The sequence below is a fragment of the Podarcis gaigeae genome (assembly GCF_964106915.1).
Source record: "Podarcis gaigeae genome assembly, chromosome: 17".
Classification (NCBI taxonomy): Eukaryota; Metazoa; Chordata; class Lepidosauria; order Squamata; family Lacertidae; genus Podarcis; species Podarcis gaigeae.
The window spans coordinates 31,676,395-31,699,683 of NC_139694.1; the positions used below are offsets into that span (position 1 = coordinate 31,676,395).

Here is a 23,289-nt window from a genome sequence, read left to right on the forward strand (position 1 = left end):
TATTATGGATTTCAATATTAATAAAGGAGAAGTTAGTAAATGAAAGAAGTTAATAGTACAGTGGTACCTCAGCTTAAGTACTTAATTTGTTCTGGAGGTCCATACTTAACCTGAAACTGTTCTGAACCTGAAGCACCACTTTAGCTAATGGGGCCTCCTGCTGGCGATGCGCCGCCGGAGCACGATTTCTGTTCTCATCCTGAAGCAAAGCTCTTAACCTGAAGCACTATTTCTGGGTTAGCGGAGTCTGTAACCTGAAGCGTATGTAACCCGAGGTACCACTGTATTAGAAATATGAATTTGGAGAACTGTTAAATAGGTGATATAATGAAATTCAGTTAGAGAGGATTTGAGGAAGTCAGTTATTATTGTAATGAAATTAGTAATTTGAAGTAAGAGTTTATTTTTGTGTGTTTTTTGTTGTGTGTTTTGTAATGTTTTCCTTTTTATTTTTTATGTGATAAATGTGAAAATCAATAAAAAAAAATTGGGGAAAAAAGGAACCTCAACTTCAAGACACTCCTCACTCCCAGCTCCCTAGCTGGCCTGCAACGAGGATAGGGACAGCCGCGATAAAGCTGGAAGAAGACTCTGAATAGCATTCTGGTCAGAAAGGTCCAATGAGTTCATCAGGGAGCTCAGAAGCCTCTGAGCTGTGGAATTAATGTTGAAGGAGCCCCCCTCTGCCTTTTCCCATGTTAGGGAATGGAATATTCCTTCTTAAGAACCAACAAAGCTTTTGCAGTTGATGTTTGAAATTACAAATACAAGATCCATAACTGTTTTAGCAAACCCTCCAGGAGACAAAAGCCAAACAAAAACAACCCAAACGCTGAAACATCACTTTTCTCATACCTGTATTTCTGTTTAGCTGCAAATTATTTACTTCAGTCATTCAGAACTGAACTTCGTTGTTTCATAAATTATATTAATACTCAAAATTGGTTACATCTCATTTGTTGTAGCAGTTCTATAAAATTAATGCTTTAAAACAAGTGACCATTATTTGACAATACTTAAGAGGTCAACAGACCTCCCTCTCTCTCTTTTTTCACTAGTTCATTTATAGACAGTGGAAGGGAAGGGACGGCACAGTTAGCTCCTCTTCCTCCTGACAGAGTCCGGTAAGGCAAATTCTAAACCTGGTCGTAGACATTTCTGCGCCTGAAGTGAAGAGTTGCAATAATCCCCCTGGTCTCCTGGAACAGAGCTCATTTTTCTAAAGGAGGCCCAGAGAAAGCAGGAGAAAATGGTGTCCTTACTCATAAAAGCAACTGATTCGGAGTAGAGCCAGAGCACTCTTGGGAATCAGTGGATGTGGTGATCCCTCGTTGGCATAAATACCAATATCTTTTCTTAGTCTCAATGCAAAATCCCAAACAACATGGAATTGTGTGCAAGAGACTGCCTTGAAGATCAAACTACCCACAGAAAGCAGTCCCATGCCTTAGCTGTAGGCAAGTGCCTCTTCTGAAGCAGAAAAACATGTTCTCCAAAGTAGATTCCAGTCTTAGCCTACTGACATTTCATTTAAGATCCCATATTCTCTTAATCCTAAACTTGACCAGTGAGCATGCTGCAATCTTCCTGTACAACAATCCAGGGGAAATAAATTGATTTACTGATACCTGATTGAAACGCAAGCCATGCCCAGCACAGTTGTCTATACAGAGGCTGCAGAAATGGGATTAGATGCGTCATCCTTAAGACAGGCCTACCTGCCTGATCGAGAACAGAATCTGTTCCAAACCAAAACAGCAACAACGCCACGGACTGGGAGAGGATGGGAAGGACACTTTAGCCGAACCCCAGAGCAAATCCTGCACAGGGCAAGGCAGGAAAAGCCTTGCCCTTCACCCCAGTGTTTTGAAACGGCTTCCCCACCCCTTACGACACAGAGGCTTTGTTAAAATCCATCCTGTAGCATCCCAAACCTGCCAAGTGCCAGCCAGATGTCAGGTGCTTGCGGGAAACAAAGCAAAACCTTTGCGCCAGTCCTTCGGAGGCAAATGTGGCACTTGAAAAAGATGATGTGCGAAAAAGAGTGTGGAAACCTCCAAGGTCCTCAAAAGCGACGTAAAGGGCTTTGCCTTGACTCACTCCTGGCGTGACCCTTTGTAAGTCTTTTTTCTTCCAAAATAAAACTTTTCTTAAAAAACAACAACACAGCAAAACTGCATTCCCCCGCTGCAACTGTCTGGCAAACCTGCTAATCCCACAGGGAGCCTGGGAAAAGCCGGTACACACAGGCCAGCAATAAATCAGCCGGGAGTATTGCAGTGCCAGTTCAAGACTGGGGGAGATACTGGTTAAAACTCTAGTCCCCTCCCCCTGGTCCCCCAAGTGTCTGTTGCTCAGACACCAAGGACTGTCTCAGCAGCTCTCCGTGGAACCGGCACATAAGGTCACAGCCCACAGGAGGCAAGGATATCGGCTGCCCCCTCCCGTTCTAGTCCCTGCCAGAAGACAGGGGACAGGAGGCATCGTCAGTCTCAGAGGTCCAGCTGCAGGTCCGTGCCCAGCAATGATCAGTCAAGGCAGTCCTTCTCGCTCTCTGTCACAGCGCTCAGTTCACCACCAGGACGTTCTCCTGCAGTGGGGTTCTTGCGGGAGGGTTCAAGGAGGGAGAAATAATTTTACAATGGATAATAGATCGCAAACGCCGCAGAGAGAACGTGAATCGCAAAACAATATGGGGCTAGACACAAAATGGGCGCTGACTGGTGACAAACAACTACTGGAAAGTGAAATATGAAATGCAGAAATAAAGAAAATCATCAACCCATCAGTTCTAGCAGGCGGGGGGGGGGGCACTTAAATTATGTAATTTGGTATCTGAATGATTGATATCAGTAATTGTATTATTATTCAGCATTGTTATAATGATGCTATTCTTGGACTGTAATTGAAAACTAATAAAAATTATTATCAAGATGCAAAATATGGTGGAGAAGATAAAAATGGCGGCAAACACAAAAGAAAGTAAAATTAATATAGAAATAGTAATGATTTAAAGTGGACAGGCAGGGGGATGTATAACTTTAGTTTTTTAAGGGAATATATTGTATATATAAGCAGGAATTGATAGCTGATGGATAAGGGCTAAGGGAATTTAAAAGAAATAAGAACTGTAAATTGAATATAAGGAATGAAATGCGAATTAGAAATAAATATGTAATATCAAGCAATGGGGGAAAGTAGGGACACATTTAGGATGAAGAGTGGGAAGACAACTTTTCGGAAAAATTATATCCAATTTGATGTAATTTGGTATTGATGCGTTAAAAATTTGGAAAACTTATAAATATTATGTGGGAAAGAAAAAGGAGGGAGAAGAGAGAACCACCAAGCTTTGCGCCGTAAGTGCCCCCTCCCCCAAAGATGTGTCCTGGGCTCCAAGCGCTGGCTTCTCTGTCCCCAATGAGTCCTTTAATACCTGTTCTGGAAGAACAGCCCTGACCCCCTGCACAGAAGAGGGATTTGGGAAGGGGCAAGGTGGGGTCTTATGGGACACGGATGGCGCTGTGGTCTAAAGCACTGAGCCTTGGGCTTGCCGATCGGAAGGTTGGTGGTTCGAATCCCCACTACGGAGTGAGCTCCCGTTACTCGGTCCCAGCTCCTGACAACCTAGCAGTTCAAAAGCACACCAGTGCAAGCAAATAAATAGGTACCGCTCTGGCGGGAAGGGTACCGCTCTGGTTCGCCAGAAGTGGCTTAGTCATGCTGGCCACATGACCCGGAATAACTGTCTGTGGACAAACATCGGTTCCCTCGGCCAGTAAAGCGAGATGAGTGCCACAACCCCAGAGTTGTTCGCGACTGGACTTAACTGTCAGGGGTCCTTTACCTTTTTTTTTTTTAAAAAAAGGTGGGGTCTGTTCTTGGAGTACAAACAGGGCCTGGTCACCCAAAGAAGAGTTTGGATTTGATATCCTGCTTTATCACTACCCGAAGGAGTCTCAAAGTGGCTAACAATCTCCTTTTCCCTTCCTCTCCCACAACAAACACTCTGTGAGGTGAGTGAGGCTGAGAGACTTCAGAGAAGTGTGACAAGCCCAAGGTCACCGAGCAGCTGCACATGGAGAAGCAGGGAAGCGAACCCGGTTCACCAGATTACAAGTCTACTGCTCTTAACCACTACACCACACTGGCTCTCTCAAATGGCTGGAGTCCAAGAACAGGCATTCAGAATAGCGTGGAAGTCACTTGAGACCCATCCCCTGCAGACTTACCTCTCGCAGCAGCAGAAGACCGAACATGAGGAAGCACTGTCCCGGCGGAACTTGCCCGATTTGGGGCTGTCTTTGCACTCGGCTATGTAAGCGTGGAGCTGGGTGATAGCTGCTTCCCCCTCAGACTGATGCTGCAAGAGCAAGAGACGAGAGACAGGGTTTGCATAGCACTATCTAGGGGTCAGAGCAGTTCTGGGACTGCAGGAAGGAGGACTCCTAAGAGACGCAAAAATTCAGACGGTGTCTCTGGACTGGCGCTAGGCCTCAGGGCCGGAGTCAGATGCAGCTCAGCAGAAGCAGCAGAGTCAGCTGTTAGTGAAGTTACCTTCTTTATTCAAGACAACAAACACATACTGAGCAACGCTCTTAATAGGTCTCGCCAAGGTGAATAAAAATCCATTATTTTTAAAAAATAAAATTTAAAAATTGATTTTTTTTTATTTAAATCAGATTTTTAGAATTGGATTTTTAAAATAAAATGCTTTTGGAGGAAAGTATCTTTCTAAAGATAGCTTTCTATTTAAGTTACATTACATATAGTCCAAAGGCTATTCATCAGGAAATAAGGATTTAAGTTTTTCATGTGTGCTAAAACTCAAGCTAACTTTTTTTAAAAAAAAAAGTCATTTAACCACGTCAGTTAACAAACATGGATACATATCCTATAATGTTATCGTTTTAGTTAAATAAATGGTTTAAATGGTTATTAAGGAATTGATTATTTTTCTCCTTCCAATGAAGTACAGCAGAAAAGTCCAAATATAAACAGTTAACTTATTAAACCTCACAATAATTTCATAATTATCTGTCAATGTATTTCTAATAGTATAAGCAAATCAGTAGTTTTTGATATAACTGTAAAAACTACTCTGAAAATTTATTATTCAAAAAATGAAACCTTCATCTGCTTGTAAATATTAAGATTATACCAGCAAGAATGAGTCTTTCTGTAAAAAAAATGATTTAAGTCAAGTCTTACTGACTAGTGATTTAAATCAAGTCCTACTGACTAGTGATTTAAATTGTGAGGGCACAAAGAGAAGGAGATGACAGAGGACAAGATGGTTGGACAGTGTTCTCGAAGTTACCAGCATGAGTTTGACCAAACTGCGGGAGGCAGTGGAAGACAGGAGTGCCTGGCGTGTTCATGGGGTCACGAAGAGTCGGACACGACTAAATGACTAAACAACAACAAACCTTGATGGTCTCGTAGGAGCCAGTGATGAGAGCAATGAAGAGGCTGAGCACCATGTAGATAAACAGGCTGATGAAAGTGTACAGGTAGACCTGGCTAAAAAGCCACACCAAGTAGCTGTTCTGCTGCATCGCGGCAAAGGTCACAAACATGTCGTCCCCGTTGATGAGCGAAAAAAGGCATTCTGACACCATCGAGAGGGTGCGGAACTGAAACCAAAAGAGCAGACAAGAGCTGAGGACAAGCGAGGCCCCAAATCTGGGGACAATAGGTGGGTGGGAGAAACAGACATTTATGAGGACGACGACGACGATTTTCAGCTTTATACATTTCAATAATTTTACAGCTCTGCTGGCTTCAGAGCGAAAAGGGACGGAAAGGACTCCATGTAAGGGCTCCCTTCCATCCCTCCTCCCGCTTCGCTCTGAAGCCAGAAGGGCAAGAGCCGCTGCGCAGCTATCGCTCCTGCTCCTGCTGGCTTCCCGCCTCGCTGTAGAGCAAGCAAAGCACCTGTCCCGGTGTCTCCTCCTCCTTTTCTTGCTCTGGCGTCGCCGCGCTTTACAGCGAGGCGGGAGGGGGGAGGGGCAAGCAAAGTGGGAGAGAAGCCATGTAAGCGGCTCTCACTTTGCTCGCTTTAAAGCAAGAAAAGCGAGAGCCGCTTACATGCTCTGCACAGAATTATTTTTCTTCTTGCTTTCCCCCTCTAAAAACTAGGTACGTCTTATGGTCAGGTGCGTCTTATGGAGCGAAAAATACGGTAATTCGGTATTTGAATGATTGGTATTAGCAATTGTACAGTGGTACCTCGGGTTACATACGCTTCAGGTTACATACACTTCAGGTTACAGACTCCGCTAACCCAGAAATAGTACCTCAGGTTAAGAACTTTGCTTCAGAATGAGAATAGAAATCGTGCTCCGGTGGCGCGGCGGCTGCAGCTAAAGTGGTGCTTCAGGTTAAGAACAGTTTCAGGTTAAAAACGGACCTCCAGAATGAATTAAGTACTTAACCTGAGGTACCACTGTATTATAATTTGGTATTGTTATGATGAAGCTATTAAAGGTAAAGGTAAAGGTACCCCTGCCCGTACGGGCCAGTCGTGTCCGACTCTAGGGTTGCGCGCTCATCTCGCTCAAGAGGCCGGGAGCCGGCGCCGTCCGAAGACACTTCCGGGTCACGTGGCCAGCGTGACGAAGCTGCAGCTGGCGAGCCAGCACCAGCGCAGCACACGGAAACGCCGTTTACCTTCCCGCTATAAAGCGGTACCTATTTATCTACTTGCACTTAGGGATGCTTTCGAACTGCTAGATGGGCAGGAGCTGGGACCGGACGACAGGAGCTCACCCTGCTGCGGGGATTCAAACCGCCGACCTTGCGATTAGCAAGTCCTAGGCACTGAGGTTTTACCCACAGCGCCACCCGCGTCCCTGATGAAGCTATTATTGGATTGTAATTGAAAATAATAATAATTATAACAACAACAACAATAATAATAGCTACAAGCGCTTGGCTCTATTGTAGCGTTAACTCTTCCAAGATTTAGGCAACCATCCCTTTCCCCAAGGAAGACACATATTAACAGTGACAATGATCTGAAAAGTTCATTGCTTTGTTTGCACTGAAGCTGGTGGCTCCAGGACAGTTCTGTTCCCTGCTCCCCTTCCACATACCTTGACATGGTAGGGTCCCAGCACAATCCAACCACAGAAGCAGTAGCCCAGGTAGATGACGGCCACGCAGCAGCAGAAACGGATGACGTTGGGGAGGGCAACCCGCATGGTGACAATGAGGATCTAGGGAGACAGCAAGCGAGAAAACTTGAGTGGGAAAATGCCGCCCACAATTCGGATCAGGGAGACCTTGTTACAAGTCTCAGGTCGGCTCTTGTCTTGATGAAATTAGTAGTGACCCAGATAAGGAACACTGAAGCTGCAAGAGCATCGGGCAACAGGCAGGTATGCAAATACAACATTTGTTTTGGGGTACAGAATCCATCACCCGGGAAATCTCAGGTTTCTCATACGTGGTGGACATGTAAGGTAGTAAAAGAATTCTGCGAGAAGATATATAATGAACTGGAAAAAAAAATGTTCAAAACAACCTTTTCTTAAAAACCCAAAGCTTTTCTTTTAGGAATTTCAGGTGCCGAACTCCCAACGGATCAGAAAAGACTATTTATGTACGTGACCACTGCTGTTTGGATGTTATTAGCTCAGAGACAGAAAGAAGAAAGAGTCCCTATCAGAAAAGAATGGCAGATTAAGTTGATGGACTATGCCGAATTGGCAAAAATGACTGGAAGAATCAGAAACCAGGAAGACCAAAATTTTAATAAGGAATGGGGAAAATATATAATATACCTTAAAAACCATTGTAAACAATTATTAGTAGGATTGCAGTTTAACTTGTAGTTTAATGTTGAATTTTGGGTATAATAGAGATTTAAAAGATTTGGATTAATAGTGGATTAATGCAGGAGGAAAAGGTTGATATAAGGACCCACAAAGGGGAGGAAGGAAGTTCAGGAGTCTTCAGAATTCTGTTTCTATGTTGGTTGTTTGGTAATTGCTTGTAAATTTCAAAATTTGAAAAATTAAATAATTTTAAAAAAACACAAAAACAAGGGCAGCTTTGTTTGTCAACATTTAGCAGATGAAACTCTTCCTGATAAGGAGATGCCAGGAAGCACCATCTGGTAAAATTTTGCATTTCATGCAGTTATTAAAGGCACGGGAGTTGTATGATGGAAAAAAATATGGATCCCTAATGTAGATCTGTAAGGAAATTTCCACTGGGTGGAGAGAAACTCAGAACACCTGAATCTCAAAACCAAATAATAATTTTTTTTAAAAAAAGGAAATCTCAGGTTTCATTTTTAAAAAGATAAAATAAAGGATTCATTTTGGGATCTTGCTCCTGCCTGTATATACTGTATTGGGCATGAGAAAGCAAGCAAAGGGACTCAGCTCACATTGTACTTCTGGAAGAAGCTGAGATAACGCATGACGCCGACCCAAACCAGGAGTGTAGAGGTGCCCAGGAGAATTCCACATACGTCATAGTTGGCAAAGTTCTGCAAATAAACAACACATTGTGCAATGGTTGCTCTTTAGGTGTGGTGAGAGCATAGTCTCTTCTGCTCAGACTGTAGCCCAGGATCTGAGACCTTCTTCCCTGGGCTCTAGCCCTCAGGCTGCCTGGTGTCAAGGCTTCAGGAAATCCTATCCCTCCCCCGGTGGGATGCCAAAAAGCAGAAAAACAAAAGAGAGTTCTTACCAAGTATAATAATCATCATAATCATAATTTATTATTTATACCCCACCCATCTGGCTGGGTTTCCCCAGCCACTCTGGGCGGCTTCCACCTGAATATTAAAAACAATACAGCATCAGACATTAAAAACTTCCCTAAACTTCAGTTGTCTTTTAAAAGTAAAATAGTTGTTTATCTCTCTGACATCTGATGGGAGGGCGTTCCACAGGGCGGGTGCCACTACCGAGAAGGCCCTCTGCCTGGTTCCCTGTAACCTCACTTCTTGCAGCGAGGGAACCGCCAGAAGGCCCTCGGCGCTGGACCTCAGTGTCCGGGCTGAATGATGGGGGTGGAGACGCTCCTTCAGGTATACAGGACTGAGGCTGTTCAGGGCTTTAAAGGTCAGCACCAACACTTTGAATTGTGCTAGGAAACGTACTGGTAGTTTATTCAATACAGTCTGTTACGCTAGGTTCATGGTGCGTCTTTTCAGCCGGGCGCACACGTGCAGAAGCACTCTATTGCGCTCTGCGCTTGCGCCACTCCAGTTGCAGACTTTTCGGGGTGCGAATGGCACCCCGGAACGGATCGTGTCTGCAACTAGAGGTACCACTGTATTCACAGAGAGACAAAGGAAGCGGTCTCTCTTGGATAATGGCGTTGCTCTGAGTAAAGTCCCACCCCCTCAGTTCCTTCTATTCTACGCCACCCTTGCGCCGGCTAATCTTTCTGCCTCTGAGATTTCTGTTCTGCTACTCTCATTGCACACCTGCTTCTGGAAGAGGGGGGATCAGGAATGCTTTCAAGAGACACTGAGTTTGTTAGCTGTCTCTCCCCTGATATTTCTTCTTCCTGCTGCTCCCCCAATATTTCCCAGCTTTCCCCCTCTGCAGCCTCTGAACCATGCCCTTCTGCAAACCACTGTTCTAAATCTATACTGCCCTCCTCTTCTCCCCCCCTTCCTCCTCATTCCAGCCCCTGACACCTGGACTGTTTCTTACCTTGGACTCAATCCCAATCTTCATGATAGTTCCGGACACAGTAAGGATGTCGCTCACCACAAGCAGGATGTACCAACCATTCACAAATTCCAGGCGGTCGGACAGGCAGATGTCTTGATTGTAGCGGCGCTGGAAAAAATGGCTGAACTCCTGTGCAAGGAAAAGGAGCTGCTGGTGAGCTTCCCACCTCCTGAAAAACACACGGCCTCTTGTTCCCTACTGTCAAAGTCCCCGCCGCTCTCGATTGCTCTCCTTTCCTGCTTCCCTTGCTCCAGAAGGGGGAGATCAGGACTTCTACCATTAAGCTTGGAAGACCCCCAACCACGATGCACAAGCCTAGACAGCAACATAGTTCTTACGAGGCAACCGCTAGCAATGGAGGGGGAAAACTAAGGCTGGGCGATATCTGGTTTCCAACATCGCGATAACAGCTAAAGATTGCGATATACTGATATATCACAATGTCTGAAATAAGGATGGAGCCACGTAGAGGCATTGACTGGCTTCACGGTTTTCCCCCCACATTGTGATTTTTTGCATAGCACACATGCACACATACACACCAGGAGTCACAATATATTACCAGGTCAAAAACTATGAAACAAATACAAGATATGGAATTCAAATCGGGTTCGGATGATATATTGCTATATCACCCAGCCTGATAAAAAACCTGGCCGACATAGTCCCCACTGCTAGAAGAATACGGCACTGGAGTCTCTGTAGAATAAAAGCTGCTGGATCACATAAACGAAGGATTTTTAATTTTGAAAGCAATTTTTGATTGCTACATTAAGCATTGCCTTAAGCAGACAATGAAGTTTTCACCAATGTCCTTTGCTAACATGTCTCACCTACGTTCTGCCCCATCCTAACAACATTTTTCATGTTCTTCTTTTAAAAGTTGTTTTGGCACATTATTCCCCACCCCACCCTGCTACAACCACCAGAACTCCTTGCAATTTTATGTGTCTGTGTGTGTTCTGGAGGGGTTGTGGTCACCTGGTGCCTTTCAAACCCTTCCCCTCCCTATTTCTGCACTCCACACAACTATTGCTGTGGCAGGTCCTCGTGCCCTGGCCTGGCCAGACCTTGAGTTGCACGGGATCCAGGTTTATGAATGCAAACATACTTTGGAATATTTGTCTTCTTGCCCCACCAACGCTACAATCACTTTCAGCTACTGCTCTTTACTGGAGCGGATTAGCGCAACAAAGCTTTTGCCTGCAGACAGCAGCATTCTGAAATTTGTGTGTGGCTGGCTCAGTGACAAGAGCATAGACTTTTCACGCAGAAAGTCCTGGGTGGTACGTCTGTAAATAAGGATGACCAGCAATGCTCACATGCTGCAGGAGAAGTCCCCTGATGATGGAGCGGCCGCACAAGATGAAAGATAGTACGCAGATGAGGAGCACCACCACGTCAAAGAACATCCGGAAGCTGTTGTCTCCTGCAAGAAAGGAGGAAGGCAGTGTTGGGTTTCTAGAAAATGTGGGGAGCTAGAGAACAAGGAAACGGTCACACTCCCCACCCGCAAAATTTTCAGTCCAAATAGGCTAGTTAGAGAACCCAGAGGTTGTTGGGGGATGGAAGTTTCTGCAGGCAGCAAAAATGATGCTATGAGGCACATGGAAGAAGTCCTAGAGTTTCTGGAGGGAAAAGTAGGCCAGCTGGAGCAGGGACAGAGAGAATTGTGGGAAAAGTGGGGCAACGGGGGGTTGCCAAAAGCAAAAATGGGAGAGGAAGAGAGAACAGCCTGAGCTGTAGGGACTTAGGACTGATCGAGCCTAATTAGGATAAAAAACACAACAGGACAAAGACCTTGGGATGACTGAGAATATAAGCCATTTGGCCGTGACCATTGTAAAAAGGGCCAATTCAATGCTAGAAATCATTAAAAATGGAACTGAAAGTACCGTATTTTTCGCTCTATAAGACACACTTTTTCCCTCCTAAAAAGTAAGGGGAAATGTGTGTGCGTCTTATGGAGCAAACGCAGGCTGCGCAGATATCGCTGAAGCCAGAACAGCAAGAGGGATTGCTGTGCAGCAATCCCTCTTGCTGTTCTGGCTTCAGGGATAGCCATGCAAAGCCTCTTCAACAACATTTGATTCGGAATATTTTTTTTCTTGTTTTCCTCCTCCAAAAGCTAGGTGTGTCTTACGGTTGGGTGCGTCTTATAGAGCGAAAAATACGGTAAAACAGCAGGTGTCACAATGCCATTATACTAATCTGTAGCATGCCTGGAATCTAAGGTATAGTCTGGTCATCCCAGCCCTTCAAAGAGAAGTTTATGTGCTTGAGAAGGTCCAGAAAAAGGACAAATAAACCTTAGTGATGCAGACACCCCTCCCTATGAAGAAAATCTTAAAGAGGTTGAGACTTTTGAATTTAGAAAACGAAAATCACCAGCTAATGAGACGAATATGACAAAGAGTTTAAACATCATCATCGTTGTGGACATCAGTTTGTGAAACTGGATACTAAAGAAATATGTTCCTTTCTGCAGCATAAGCTTGTGAAATGATCGTCTCAGGCTTTGGCAAGTCATTAAACTAGACGGCTAAGAAGGAACTGAGAGGTTTCCATAATCAAAGATGCAATTCAATGGGTTCAAGAATGGGATAAGTCAGCAACGTGGAGGCTGAGAAAGAGTTCCACATAACACTCAAATCTCTTTTTCTGAAGTCTGTACTTTGGCAGGATGAGGCTAGCCTTATGGACACATTCAGATTTACAGTGCCATGAAAAAACCAAATATCCTTTAAGTCAATTAGGATATTGATTCTCATTAGCCAGGAACTAAAGACCAAACCCTTAAAAAAATCAATCTGCAAACGGTCCCTGAGCAGTGCTTTAAGCGCTGCTCTTATACAGGTGAGGTGCTGCCTTCGAAAAGGTTTATATTGCTCCCCCTGAAACCCCCTGATACCTTTGCCAGAGACACTGGGGTCTTTGCATTCCTGGATATCCACTTTGTTGTCCAAGTGAATCTTCACTCGGCCACTGTGTGCTTTATTGTCAAATGTGATCTGAGGGTGGAGGAGGAGTAGAAGAAGAAAAGAATGACAATGTACACATCCTGGGGGAAATTCCACCGGGCAGCACAGCAGAAGAAGCCCCAGAGCAGCACCTCTGGCCCTCTCAGTCCAGCGTGTGAATGAGGGCTCCTCACACACAGGCGGAAAGGAGGCAAAAGCAACACCTCCTCAAGCATCCTTACTCACTGTGATGGAAAAGGTGTAGCAGTCCGGGATTTCGTTGTTGATGATGGTTTGGATGTTGATGGCTTTCAGCTTAAACCGGATGGTGACATTGATGAGCCTGGCAGAGACAAGACGTGGAGGATCAGCTCTGTCACAACCTACCACCGAACGTCACAGTTTCCCACTGAATGACTGCAAACAGAATGGAGAGCCTCTCTTGTCGGAAAAACTGAAGGGAGCTGAGCCTTATAAGCTCAGAAAAAAGGAGGCAGAACCTGCACATTTTGAAAACCATGTGCTTCAGGGACTCGACTTCCTCCCCGACTTTTGGCCGTAGATAAGCAGAACAAAGCGAAAGGCGTCTCTTACCACTTACAAATTTTAATGATCACAGAGAGAGAAGAAAGAACCCATCCCTTGGAATGAAGGTGCTTCCAATTAAGGGTTCCACCCACTTCCTCCCTAGTGCCCCCCCCCCCGGTCACTCCCGCATCTTGCAACCTGATCTCGCAACCATTGTGCTTTCTGTGCTGCCACCTTATCTGCTCTCCTTGACCTTGGGCTGAGCGGATGGACGCTTTCCAGAGAAAGTGGGTCTGTTAACTCTCTCTCTCTCCCAGTTCTTCTCCTCCTAGCTGGACTACTGCAATGCGCTCTACATGGGGCTACCTTTGAAGGTGACCCGGAAACTACAATTAATCCAGAATGCGGCAGCAAGACTGGTGACTGGGAGCGGCCGCCGAGACCACATAACACCAGTCTTGAAAGACCTACATTGGCTCCCAGTACGTTTCCAAGCACAATTCAAAGTGTTGGTGCTGACCTTTAAAGCCCTAAACTCAGCCCAGTATACCTGAAGGAGCATCTCCACCCCCATCGTTCTGCCTGGACGCTGAGGTCCAGTGCTGAGGGCCTTCTGGCGGTTCCCTCATTGCGAGAAGCAAAGCTAGAGGGAACCAGGCAGAGGGCCTTCTCGGCAGTGGGGCCTGCCCTGTGGAACGCCCTCCCGTCAGATGTCAAAGAGATAAACAACTACCTGACATTCAGAAGACATCTGAAGGCAGCCCTGTTCAGGGAAGTTTTTAATGTGTGATATTTTAGTGTATTTTTGGTCTTTGTTGGAAGCCGCCCAGAGTGGCTGGGGAAGCCCAGCCAGATGGGCAGGGTACAAATAATAGATTATTATTATTATAGCTGTTCCCCACCCAGTACTTCCCAGCTTCTGCCTTCTGAACTTCTCCCTCTGCAAACCGCTGTTCCAAATCTATACTTTCCTCCTGCTCCTGGGAAGATTCAGGATCCTGATCAGGAGCAGGGGGAGGCTCCCACCATTCCTCCTCAGTGCAGCCCTCCTCAGCACGGTCCCTGACACCATGTTGGGTACAAAAATCAACAGCTGCAACATGTCAGTTGATAAATGTATGATTAGTAGGCAGAAACCCTCAGATCTGCAAAGTTGTCCCCCCCAAAAAATGTAATGGGAATACATGAATTCCCTCCTGTGAATTCCTCCAGTTGGAGTCTGTGTCTTACCCTTCCGGCTATTGCAAACACCAAGAAAGTGTGTCTGCTTACTTGTAAAACTTGAGAGTGAAGTTCCTGTAGCTGCGCTCTGGCTCTAGGAGGGCTCCAGACGTCTCCTCAGAGTCCTGGGCAGAAGGTATATTTTGTGGGGGATCAACGCCAACGCACTCTACACAGAAAAGAGGAACAGATTCATATGTGTAGGGGCAGCATTGGGGAGAAAGAAAAAAACGCCAGCAATTTTGTGGTATCTTCTCAAACTAAAGTTACACCTGCTACTCATTTTTTATTGGTAAGAGGTAAAACGCAGAGAATAGCATTCCATAAACATAGCTCCTGCACAAACAAGGCAGCTTCCCTCAATCTGGGTCACAGATCAGCACAAGTCAAGTAACTTAGAAACTTGAAAGAAGCACAACTCAGGAAAGCAGAAAGTGTAAAGAGCAGAGTTTCCAGACTCTACAGTGGTACCTCGGGTTACAGACGCTTCAGGTTACAGACTCCACTAACCAAGAAATACTCCTTCGGGTTAAGAACTTTGCTTCAGGATGAGAACAGAAATCACGCGGCGGTGGCAGCAGGAGGCCCCATTAGCTAAAGTGGTACCTCAGGTTAAGAACAGTTTCAGGTTAAGAACGGACCTCCAGAACGAATTAAGTTCTTAAGCCAAGGTGCCACAGTACAAGGAACTGTGCCTTAACTCTAAACACCTGCCTTTCCTCTAAACTAGGCTTGCCATACGTCAGGAAAATTCCTGACATGTCCTGGTTTTCAGGTGTAAAAATGGCATCGGAGAAAATTTTGCCAAATTGGCAAAATGTCAGGGAAAACAGAAACAGAATGAGATTGCAGCATTCAGCACACTGAGCGAGTAGAGGCTAACCGACGGTCTCTTCAGATGTTGGACTCAAACTCCCACCCACCCCAGTCGGTATAGCCAACATTCAGTGATTATGGGAGTTTTGGTCCAACAACAACTAGAGAGCCAAAGGTTAGCTATTCCTGACACAGAGGAAGGTGGCACCTATCCACAGGAACGCATGACGGACTGAATAAGGAAAAAAATAAAATAAAAGCTTCTTGACAGATTTAGCCCCCAAAGCATCAAGGGTTCTGTTCCAGGACTGCCCTCCTCCACTTAAAAGTTAAAGGACCCCTGGACGGTTAAGTCCAGTCAAAGGTGACTATGGGGTTGTGGCGCTCATCTCGCATTCAGGCTGAGGGAGCCAGCATTTGTCCACAGACAGCTTTCCGGGTCACTTGGCCAGCATAACTAAACCGCTTCTGGCACAATGGGACACCGTGACGGAAACCAGAGCACATGGAAACGCCGTTTACCTTCCCGCCACAGCGGTACCTATTTATCTACTTGCACTGGTGTGCTTTCAAACTGCTAGGTTGGCAGGAGCTTGGACAGAGCCCTGGAAGCTCACCCCGTCGTGTGGATTCGAACTGCCAACCTTCCATTCGGCAAGCCCAAGAGCCTCAGTGGTTTAGACCACGGCGCCACCCGCGTCCCTCGCAGAGCATAGAGGATGCTGGAGGCCCTAGGAAAGGACTTGCTCACCTGTGATGACTTTGGGGTCGATGTTGAAGGTGTCATTGGCCGGGTCAATCCTTCCTTTCCGGTAGTAATGCTGGCAAAGCATGAGCGCCGACTGGTTTGCACTCCCCGCAGGCACGTAGGCATAGCGTCCGACTGTCTCGTTCGCAACGGCCAGGTACTACAGGGGGAAGTTGCAATGGTCATCCTGGTCAAGTCCAGCTGCCTTCCCCTTCCCCACCAGCTTTCTACTCGCTTCTCACCTTATCCACCGCATAGACCATGTGCTCATAGACATCTGCCTGCGTATAAACTGCATAGGTCTCCTCTGCCCCATCCACATAGTTCTTCAGGAAGAGGTGCTTGAACGTCATTGTGTTCTCCTCTTTGAAGGTGACCACCATCTGATTGCTGAGCCCAAAGAGGACGAGCTGTGCGGAGGGGAGGCAGAGAGCAGGGACCAAGCAGAGGAGCAGTTAAGAATCTATGACACACTGGGCCAGGGGTCTGCAACCTTTAAGACAAAAAGAGCCACTTGGACCTGTTTCCGAAGAAAAAAAACCTGGGAGCCGCAAAACCATTGCGACATTTAAAACAAATATATCTCAGGAGCCGCGATCTGACAGCGGGTGGGAAGGTGACGTCGGGACGGTGCATGACTAACGCACGCACCGCCCCCATGCGACGTCACAGCCAGTACAGCGCCCGCCACAGTGGGGAGTGTCGGGGCACACAATGCGCCTCCTCCCCTCGCTAGTATCTGCCCCGGAGCCTCGGCAAAGGTGTAAAAGAGCCACATGCGGCTCCGGAGCCGTGGGTTGCAGACCCCTGCACTGGGCAATAGATATAGGACATAATATAGATTTTAATTTTCCAGATTCATTTCTTTTTTAACGTTTCAGTTTAATATTTGGTAAACGAGCGGCTATATGTCCTTTTCAAGGGGGTTTCAGCATCGTAAGTCTGTGTTGCAGTTTATCTGGGTCTGAGGTAACTTGTGTTTCTACTTGTCTTACTTTCATATTGTTAAACTTTGGCTGTATCTGCACTACACATTAAAAGCTATGGGATAACATTTTGGAATAATGGGGCTGGGGCTCCCTCAGGGTGAACCCTCCAGCTCTCATTCCCCAGTCCCCAACCCAGGGTGTGGGGGGCATCCTTCAAAGCCACCATAGCCTCATACTCCTTCCAGTATTGGAGGCAGCCTAGCTTACCTCAGAGGGTTATTGCCAGGATAATTTGGACAGGGAAAGCACACCATGTATACCGCCTTGACTTCCCTGGAGGAAAGGTGGGGTGTTCAAGTGAAAGTAAAGCACCAAGGAAGACCCCCTGAGAGCACAAAAGTGTTTTTGAAAGCGCCTAGAGGTGGTGAGTAGCCATTTGGAGAGAGAAGCCCCCACCCTAAACTGAAAAGGCAAGAACTTTCAAACCACTGGAACCAATAATGCACAATGACTAAACGAGGAACTGCCAGCCAGCCAACACCTTGGGCAGGTAGGTGAGTTTTTATGAGGTGGTGGAAACTGGATCACAGTCAGGGCCCATTTTATTCCCTTTGAATCCCATAGGGATGCAAGGCTGGGGGTAGGAAACTGTCAGGAAAGCCCAGATCCAGCTGTCCTAGCCCTCCTGGCGAGGGGTAAATTAAAGGGCAGGCCAGGTGCTTGGAAGCTGGATGAGGATACCAAGTGTTGACATGGGACTGATATGGGGAGGGAGGGAGAGAGAGAGAGAGAGAGAGAGAGAGAGAGAGAGAGAGAGCGAGCGCCAGCGCACAGTCCGTTGGGTGAGGTCTTGGCCAAGATCTGACTTCACAATGGGCTAAAGGTGTATAATGAAGGCGCCATGTGAGCCTCACTTGAGAAAATAAAACCTCTTTTATAAAACTTCCTTCTGTTCTTGGTGCCTGCTGGTGGACCCACAAACATGGCACCTCTTCCTTCAGCATTTTACTTGGAAATGCAGGCAGGGCACTGCAAGAAAGAGGGAGAGGGCAATGTCTTCTGCTCTGAATCTCTCTCTGTGTATATGTGTGTTAGGGGGCAGGCGGGGGGCAGAGAGAGTTCAAGGCCAAAGGCCTGGTTATAGAAGAAACCTTTTTGCCTGGTGCCTAAAAATATATGATGGTAGTCCCAGTGCAACTGTGAAGCCTTTTCTATCTGTGGCAACTGACTAGAGCAAGTTACAGGTAGGTAGCTGTGTTGGTCTGCCATGGTCGAAACAAATAAAATAAAATAAAATAAAATAAAAAATTCCTTCTAGTAGCGGTTAAGCCCAGTCAAAGGTGACTATGGGGTTGCAGCACTCATCTTGCTTTCAGGCTGAGGGAGCCAGCATTTGTCCACAGACGGCTTATCCAGTTTGTCTATGTGGCCAGCATGACTAAACCGCTTCTGGCACAAGGGGACACCGTGATGGAAACCAGAGCACATGGAAACGCCATTTACCTTCCTGCTGCAGCGGTATCTATTTATCTACTTGCACTGGCGTGCTTTCGAACTGCTAGGTTGGCAGGAGCTGGGACAGAGCAACAGGAGCTCACCCCGTCACGGGGATTCAAACCGCTGACCTTCCGATCAGCAAGCCCAAGAGGCTCAGTGGTTTAGACCACAGCACCACCTGCATCTCACATACCTGAATGGTGACTATTAGGATCTTGATCAGCTGGAGCACCAGTTTGAATGGCTTGCGGCCTTTGGCACGAAACTTGTCACAGGGGCTCATGAAGAAATACTTCAGACGCCTGCGGAGCTCCTCTTCTTCTGGTTGAATGGAAGCAAAGCCTAGGTCTGACCTCGTGTCCCCATCCTGGGACCCATAGCTATTCACTGGGGTGAGCAGCTTCTGTGTCTCTGCAAAGAGGGGGAAAAGCGCAAGTTTCTACAGTCCCGATTTCATGCCATAAGGAAGGGGACTGAAATCCTTTCTGTTCACATCAGCGTGATCCAGAGATTCCTGTGGTTTAGCCAGATTAGGCTACTCAAGCGCTGCAACATACAGCGTTACAGCAATTAACCCCATCAAAGCATAGCCCAATTTTACGTCCCCTGTTACCCAGGAATCTGACCAATCAACAGGAAATAAACTTCACAGCTTTGCAGCGTTCACAGCAATGTCCTCTGCCCTTACCCATTCCGCAGTTTCCGAGTCAGCTGTTATCAGAAGAGTCTCTCACAAGACCGGCTTTGTGACTTTTTGCTGCTTTTCGATCCCCTTCGAGGCGTTCTGCTTGCCAGCAAGGACCTAAGAACAACACGAGCGCATGTCTTTGAAGACGCAGCCATGGCAAATTATGCCTAGGCGCAACATCAGCCCCAGCAGCTCTAGGAAATGTGAGCAGGCGAGGCAGGCCTTGCACAAAACAGCTTGTTTTGCTGTTTGTGATGCTGTTGTGCAAAGCAAGCACAAAACAGCTGCTCCCAGCTCCTTTGAGGCAGGTAAGGAGGGAGGTGCACCTAGCGCTCTGGCAGAACTGCAAAAAGGAGGAAGCGTTTCCAGTGAGACAACCCTGTGTTTCTGGTTACTAGTCCAAAGAGGAAATTCCACATGGGATCTAAACTGCTGATTGGCACAGACACAAAGTTCAGCACACTGAACAAAAGAAACCGCAGTGTTGTATGCTTCAGTGCGCGCACACACACGCACACCCTAAAATCCAAGACATGCCCTCTGAGAGCCTCTGAAGGCAGGAGAGTTCCCTAATCAAATATAAATATTGCATTTATATCCCACTGTTCATCCGCCACCATTTTTTCCTCAATCAACCCTGTGAGGTTGGTTAGGATGAAATCGAGCAGCTAGCCCATGGGCAGGCAAACTAAGGCCTGAGGGCCGGATCTGGCCCAATCGCCTTCTAAATCTGGCCCGCAGACGGTCCAGGAATCAGCGTGTTTTTACATGAGTAGAAAGTGTGCTTTTATTTAAAATGCATCTCTGGGTTATTTGTGGGGCATATAATTAATCCCCCCCCACCAAAAAATATAGTCCGGCCCCCCCACAAGGTCTGAGGGACAGTGAACTGGCCCCCTGTTGAAAAAGTTTGCAAAAAAAGTTTGCTAACAAGGTCACCCAGTTATCTTGCTGGCTCAAGTGAGGATTTGAAGATAGCTCTCGCCCATGCTTTAGCTGACAGACAAATGACCACTGAGGTCCCTTCGAACTTTACCATTCTATGATTCTATTATCCTAGCTCATTTTGCTAAATGCTGCACCACACTTGCTCCCAGGCAACCCCACTTCTGTCTCCTCAAAAGGCTCGGCTGCTGAGATTTTGTAGTCTTTCACTTCTTCATTTGCCCTCAAGACTTTTCATTCAGTCAAGCTCACGGGATTTAGGAGGAACACAACAAAATGCAATTTTAGCACACACTCAACCAATCATGACAAAGGACAACCAACTCCTTGAAGAAGGAATTTTTGAACATTTCTGCATCGGCAACCGCAACACATTTACTGGGGCCACATAAGGCGAGAACGGCAAATTGCACACATTTGAAAACTAATCATACAGTAGGCTACTGTCCTTGTGAACACATTTAAGTTTAACAGAGCAGGCCAGGTTAAATATTTAGAGAATGCCTTATTGTTGTTAGCCGCTCTGAGCCTGGCTCTGGCTGGGGAGGGCGGGATATAAATAAATCTATTATTATTATTATTATTATTATTATTATTATTATTATTATTATTAAGAATTTGTCAGCTAAGGAACGAGAAGCACTTTGGGACCTATTTCTGCTCCATTCTTCCATTTCTGACTTTGGAGAAGCTCAACTCTTTCCCACCTAGACTTATCTGTTAAAGATTAGCTGGGCAGTGCCAGGCTTACATGGTGGAGACTAGGGAGCGCACCTGAAGGGGTGCAAGACTTGTGGCCCCATGTTGTTCTCCAAGCACCCCCTTGCAACAGATGCACAGAGCAGAGGGAAAGAACTGGCAAGGCAAGCTCTCTCCAAGAGCAGTTTTTACGGCTGTTGAGCAACCTCAGGTTTCCACCAGACGCAATCGGAAAACCTGAAGGGTTGGGTAAGGACACTTGGAACTCCATCTGGGTCCAAACATTAAAAAGCAGCATGAGAAAGTCTGGGGGAAATGATTCATGGATGGTATTTAACTCCAAGTAGGCTTACTAAGATGTATAAGACTGAATCAGGTAAGTGCTGGAGATGCAAAGAGCTGGAGGGAACGTTCTTTCATACGTGGTGGACTTGTAAAAGAGTAAAAGAGTATTGGGAAATGATCCATAATGAATTGAAAAAAAAAATGATTAAAAGTACTTTGCCAAAAAAACTCAGAGTCCCTCCCATTGGGGATAATTAAGACTGAAATTCCCAGGTGTCAAAAACGGTTATTTATGTATGCTACTACTGCAGCCCATATTTTGTTAGCCCCCAAAAAAGGAAGACGAGCGAGGTCCCAACCGAAGAAGAGTGGCCACTTAAATTGGCAGAATATGCACAACTTGCAGACTTAACATACAGAATAAGAAAGCAAGAAGAACATATGTTTAGAGAAGATTGGAAAACATTTATTGAATATATGGGAAATAATTGTGTACAGCTGAAAACGCTGGAAGCATCAAGATAAATTCAACTGTGTAAATAAGTTTTGATGGCTGCAATAATGGAATGCTGAATGGTATAGTTTTTGTAAAATATGCAGGGATTTAGGATATGTAAAATGAACCGTGGAAAGAGAAGAAGGGAAGTCATTGATATTTTAAGGATGCAAAATGAGTATTTTAAAACAGAAAATTTAATAAAAATTATAGAGAGAGAGAGAGAGAAAGTCAGGGGAAAGAGAGAGAAGAAAAGAGAGGAATTGGTAGGAGTGGACACACTTTTGATTAGTAAAGGGGAAGAAGAAAATAATTGGAATGTGATGCTGCACAGTTTGGTCCCAGCAGATCCAGGGACCTCCTAGCTCACCATAGAAACAGTCCCTCTTTATTCAGCTATTTCATTCTTGACACTACTGATCCTGTTACAGATAGGTAGCCGTGTTGGTCTGCCATAGTCAAAACAAAAAAAATTCCTTCCAGTAGCACCTTAAAGACCAACTAAGTCAGTTCTGAAGAAGTGTGCATGCACACAGAAGCTCATACCAAGAACTGACTTAGTTGGTCTTTAAGGTGCTACTGGGAGGAATTTTTTTTGTTTTGACTACTGATCCTGCTATTCTCGGTTTCTGCTCCCAGTCTTTGGAACTCCCTCCCCAGAGAAGTCAGACCAGCTCCCAGGCTTTTAATGAAAGTGTCGGTGCCGTGCTGTTTTAATTGCAATTATCAGTAGGTTCTTAATAGATCTTACACCCACGTACATAGTTTTAAGAGCCGGTGTGATGTCATGGTTGGAGTGACCGATTAGGGCCTGGCAGACCAGGGTTCGAATCCCTGCCCGAGCCATGAAACTCACTAGGTGACCTTGGGGGCCAGTCACTGACCTACCTCAAAGGGTTGCTGTGTGGATTAAATGAGGAGGGGGAGAACTACGTACACAACCTTGGGCTCCTTGGGAAAAAAGGTGGGGCAGAAATGCAATCAATCAATCAATGGTTTGTTATTAATTAAATGATTGGAGCTCCCCCACAACTATGTTTTTAGCTGTTCTTATTTTTATGCATAAAGTGCCTTGAGTCCCTGTCAGTGGAAAAGGTGGAGAAATAATAATAATAATAATAATAATAATAATAATAGCCAGTCTGCAGTAGACTATCCTGCTGCCCGCTCTGATAGGATCTTATTCATTTGATTAGATCCTGTGTGCTATTGTTCTCTGAACTGTCCTGGGGCAAAAACACCTCCTCTCAATTGCTCTTCAATTGTGTGGCAACTTTTTGCCCGTGTTCTCCTTCCCTCCCCGTTCGCAGGATCCGTCTCCTTCCCTCCCCACAACCACCCCGGGCGAGGCGAGGCTCCATCAAGGGGCGCTGGGGGCAAACGGTCGCACCCCCTCCCTCCGTGCCGCAGCCCCGATCCAACCCGCCTCCCCAGCCCCCGATGCGGGCATCTTTCCCGCAGCGAAAATAAAGGTCGTCGGGATCCCCCGGACACGCGTCCCTCCTACGCGTCACGTCTGGTTTCACCACTTCGGGTGACAGTCAGCCAGATGCTCTTTGGCTTTCCGAGGGTCGCCCGCACTCAATCCCGGAATCCCAACGCCGGACCCACATAACTACACGCGCGCGTGCATGCACACGTTCAACATGAAAGCTTCGTTTTTTTCGTGGTTGGGGGGACGGCGGCGGGTCTCCCTTACCTCCTTCGCGGCCGGCTCGGAAAGTAACAACAAGAGGATCCCAACATCCGGTCAGGAGCCCAGAAGGGGCGGGCAGG

General features: G+C 46.3%; 1 protein-coding gene across 1 annotated transcript; it reads right to left on the bottom strand.

Annotated features, from left to right (window-relative positions):
• Nucleotides 1-840: 840 nt before the first annotated feature.
• MCOLN1 (mucolipin TRP cation channel 1) lies at nt 841-23,289 on the bottom strand. The gene is made up of 15 exons (XM_083719157.1): nt 23,213-23,289; nt 19,089-19,202; nt 18,594-18,811; nt 16,217-16,384; nt 15,978-16,134; nt 14,462-14,579; nt 12,908-13,004; nt 12,613-12,712; nt 11,024-11,130; nt 9,681-9,830; nt 8,399-8,500; nt 7,098-7,220; nt 5,430-5,636; nt 4,233-4,363; nt 841-2,603 (listed from the first exon to the last, which is right to left on the bottom strand). The coding sequence occupies exons 2-15, from the start codon at nt 19,090-19,092 to the stop codon at nt 2,567-2,569; spliced, it is 1,719 nt and encodes a 572-aa protein (XP_083575283.1). The 5' UTR covers nt 19,093-19,202; nt 23,213-23,289; the 3' UTR covers nt 841-2,566.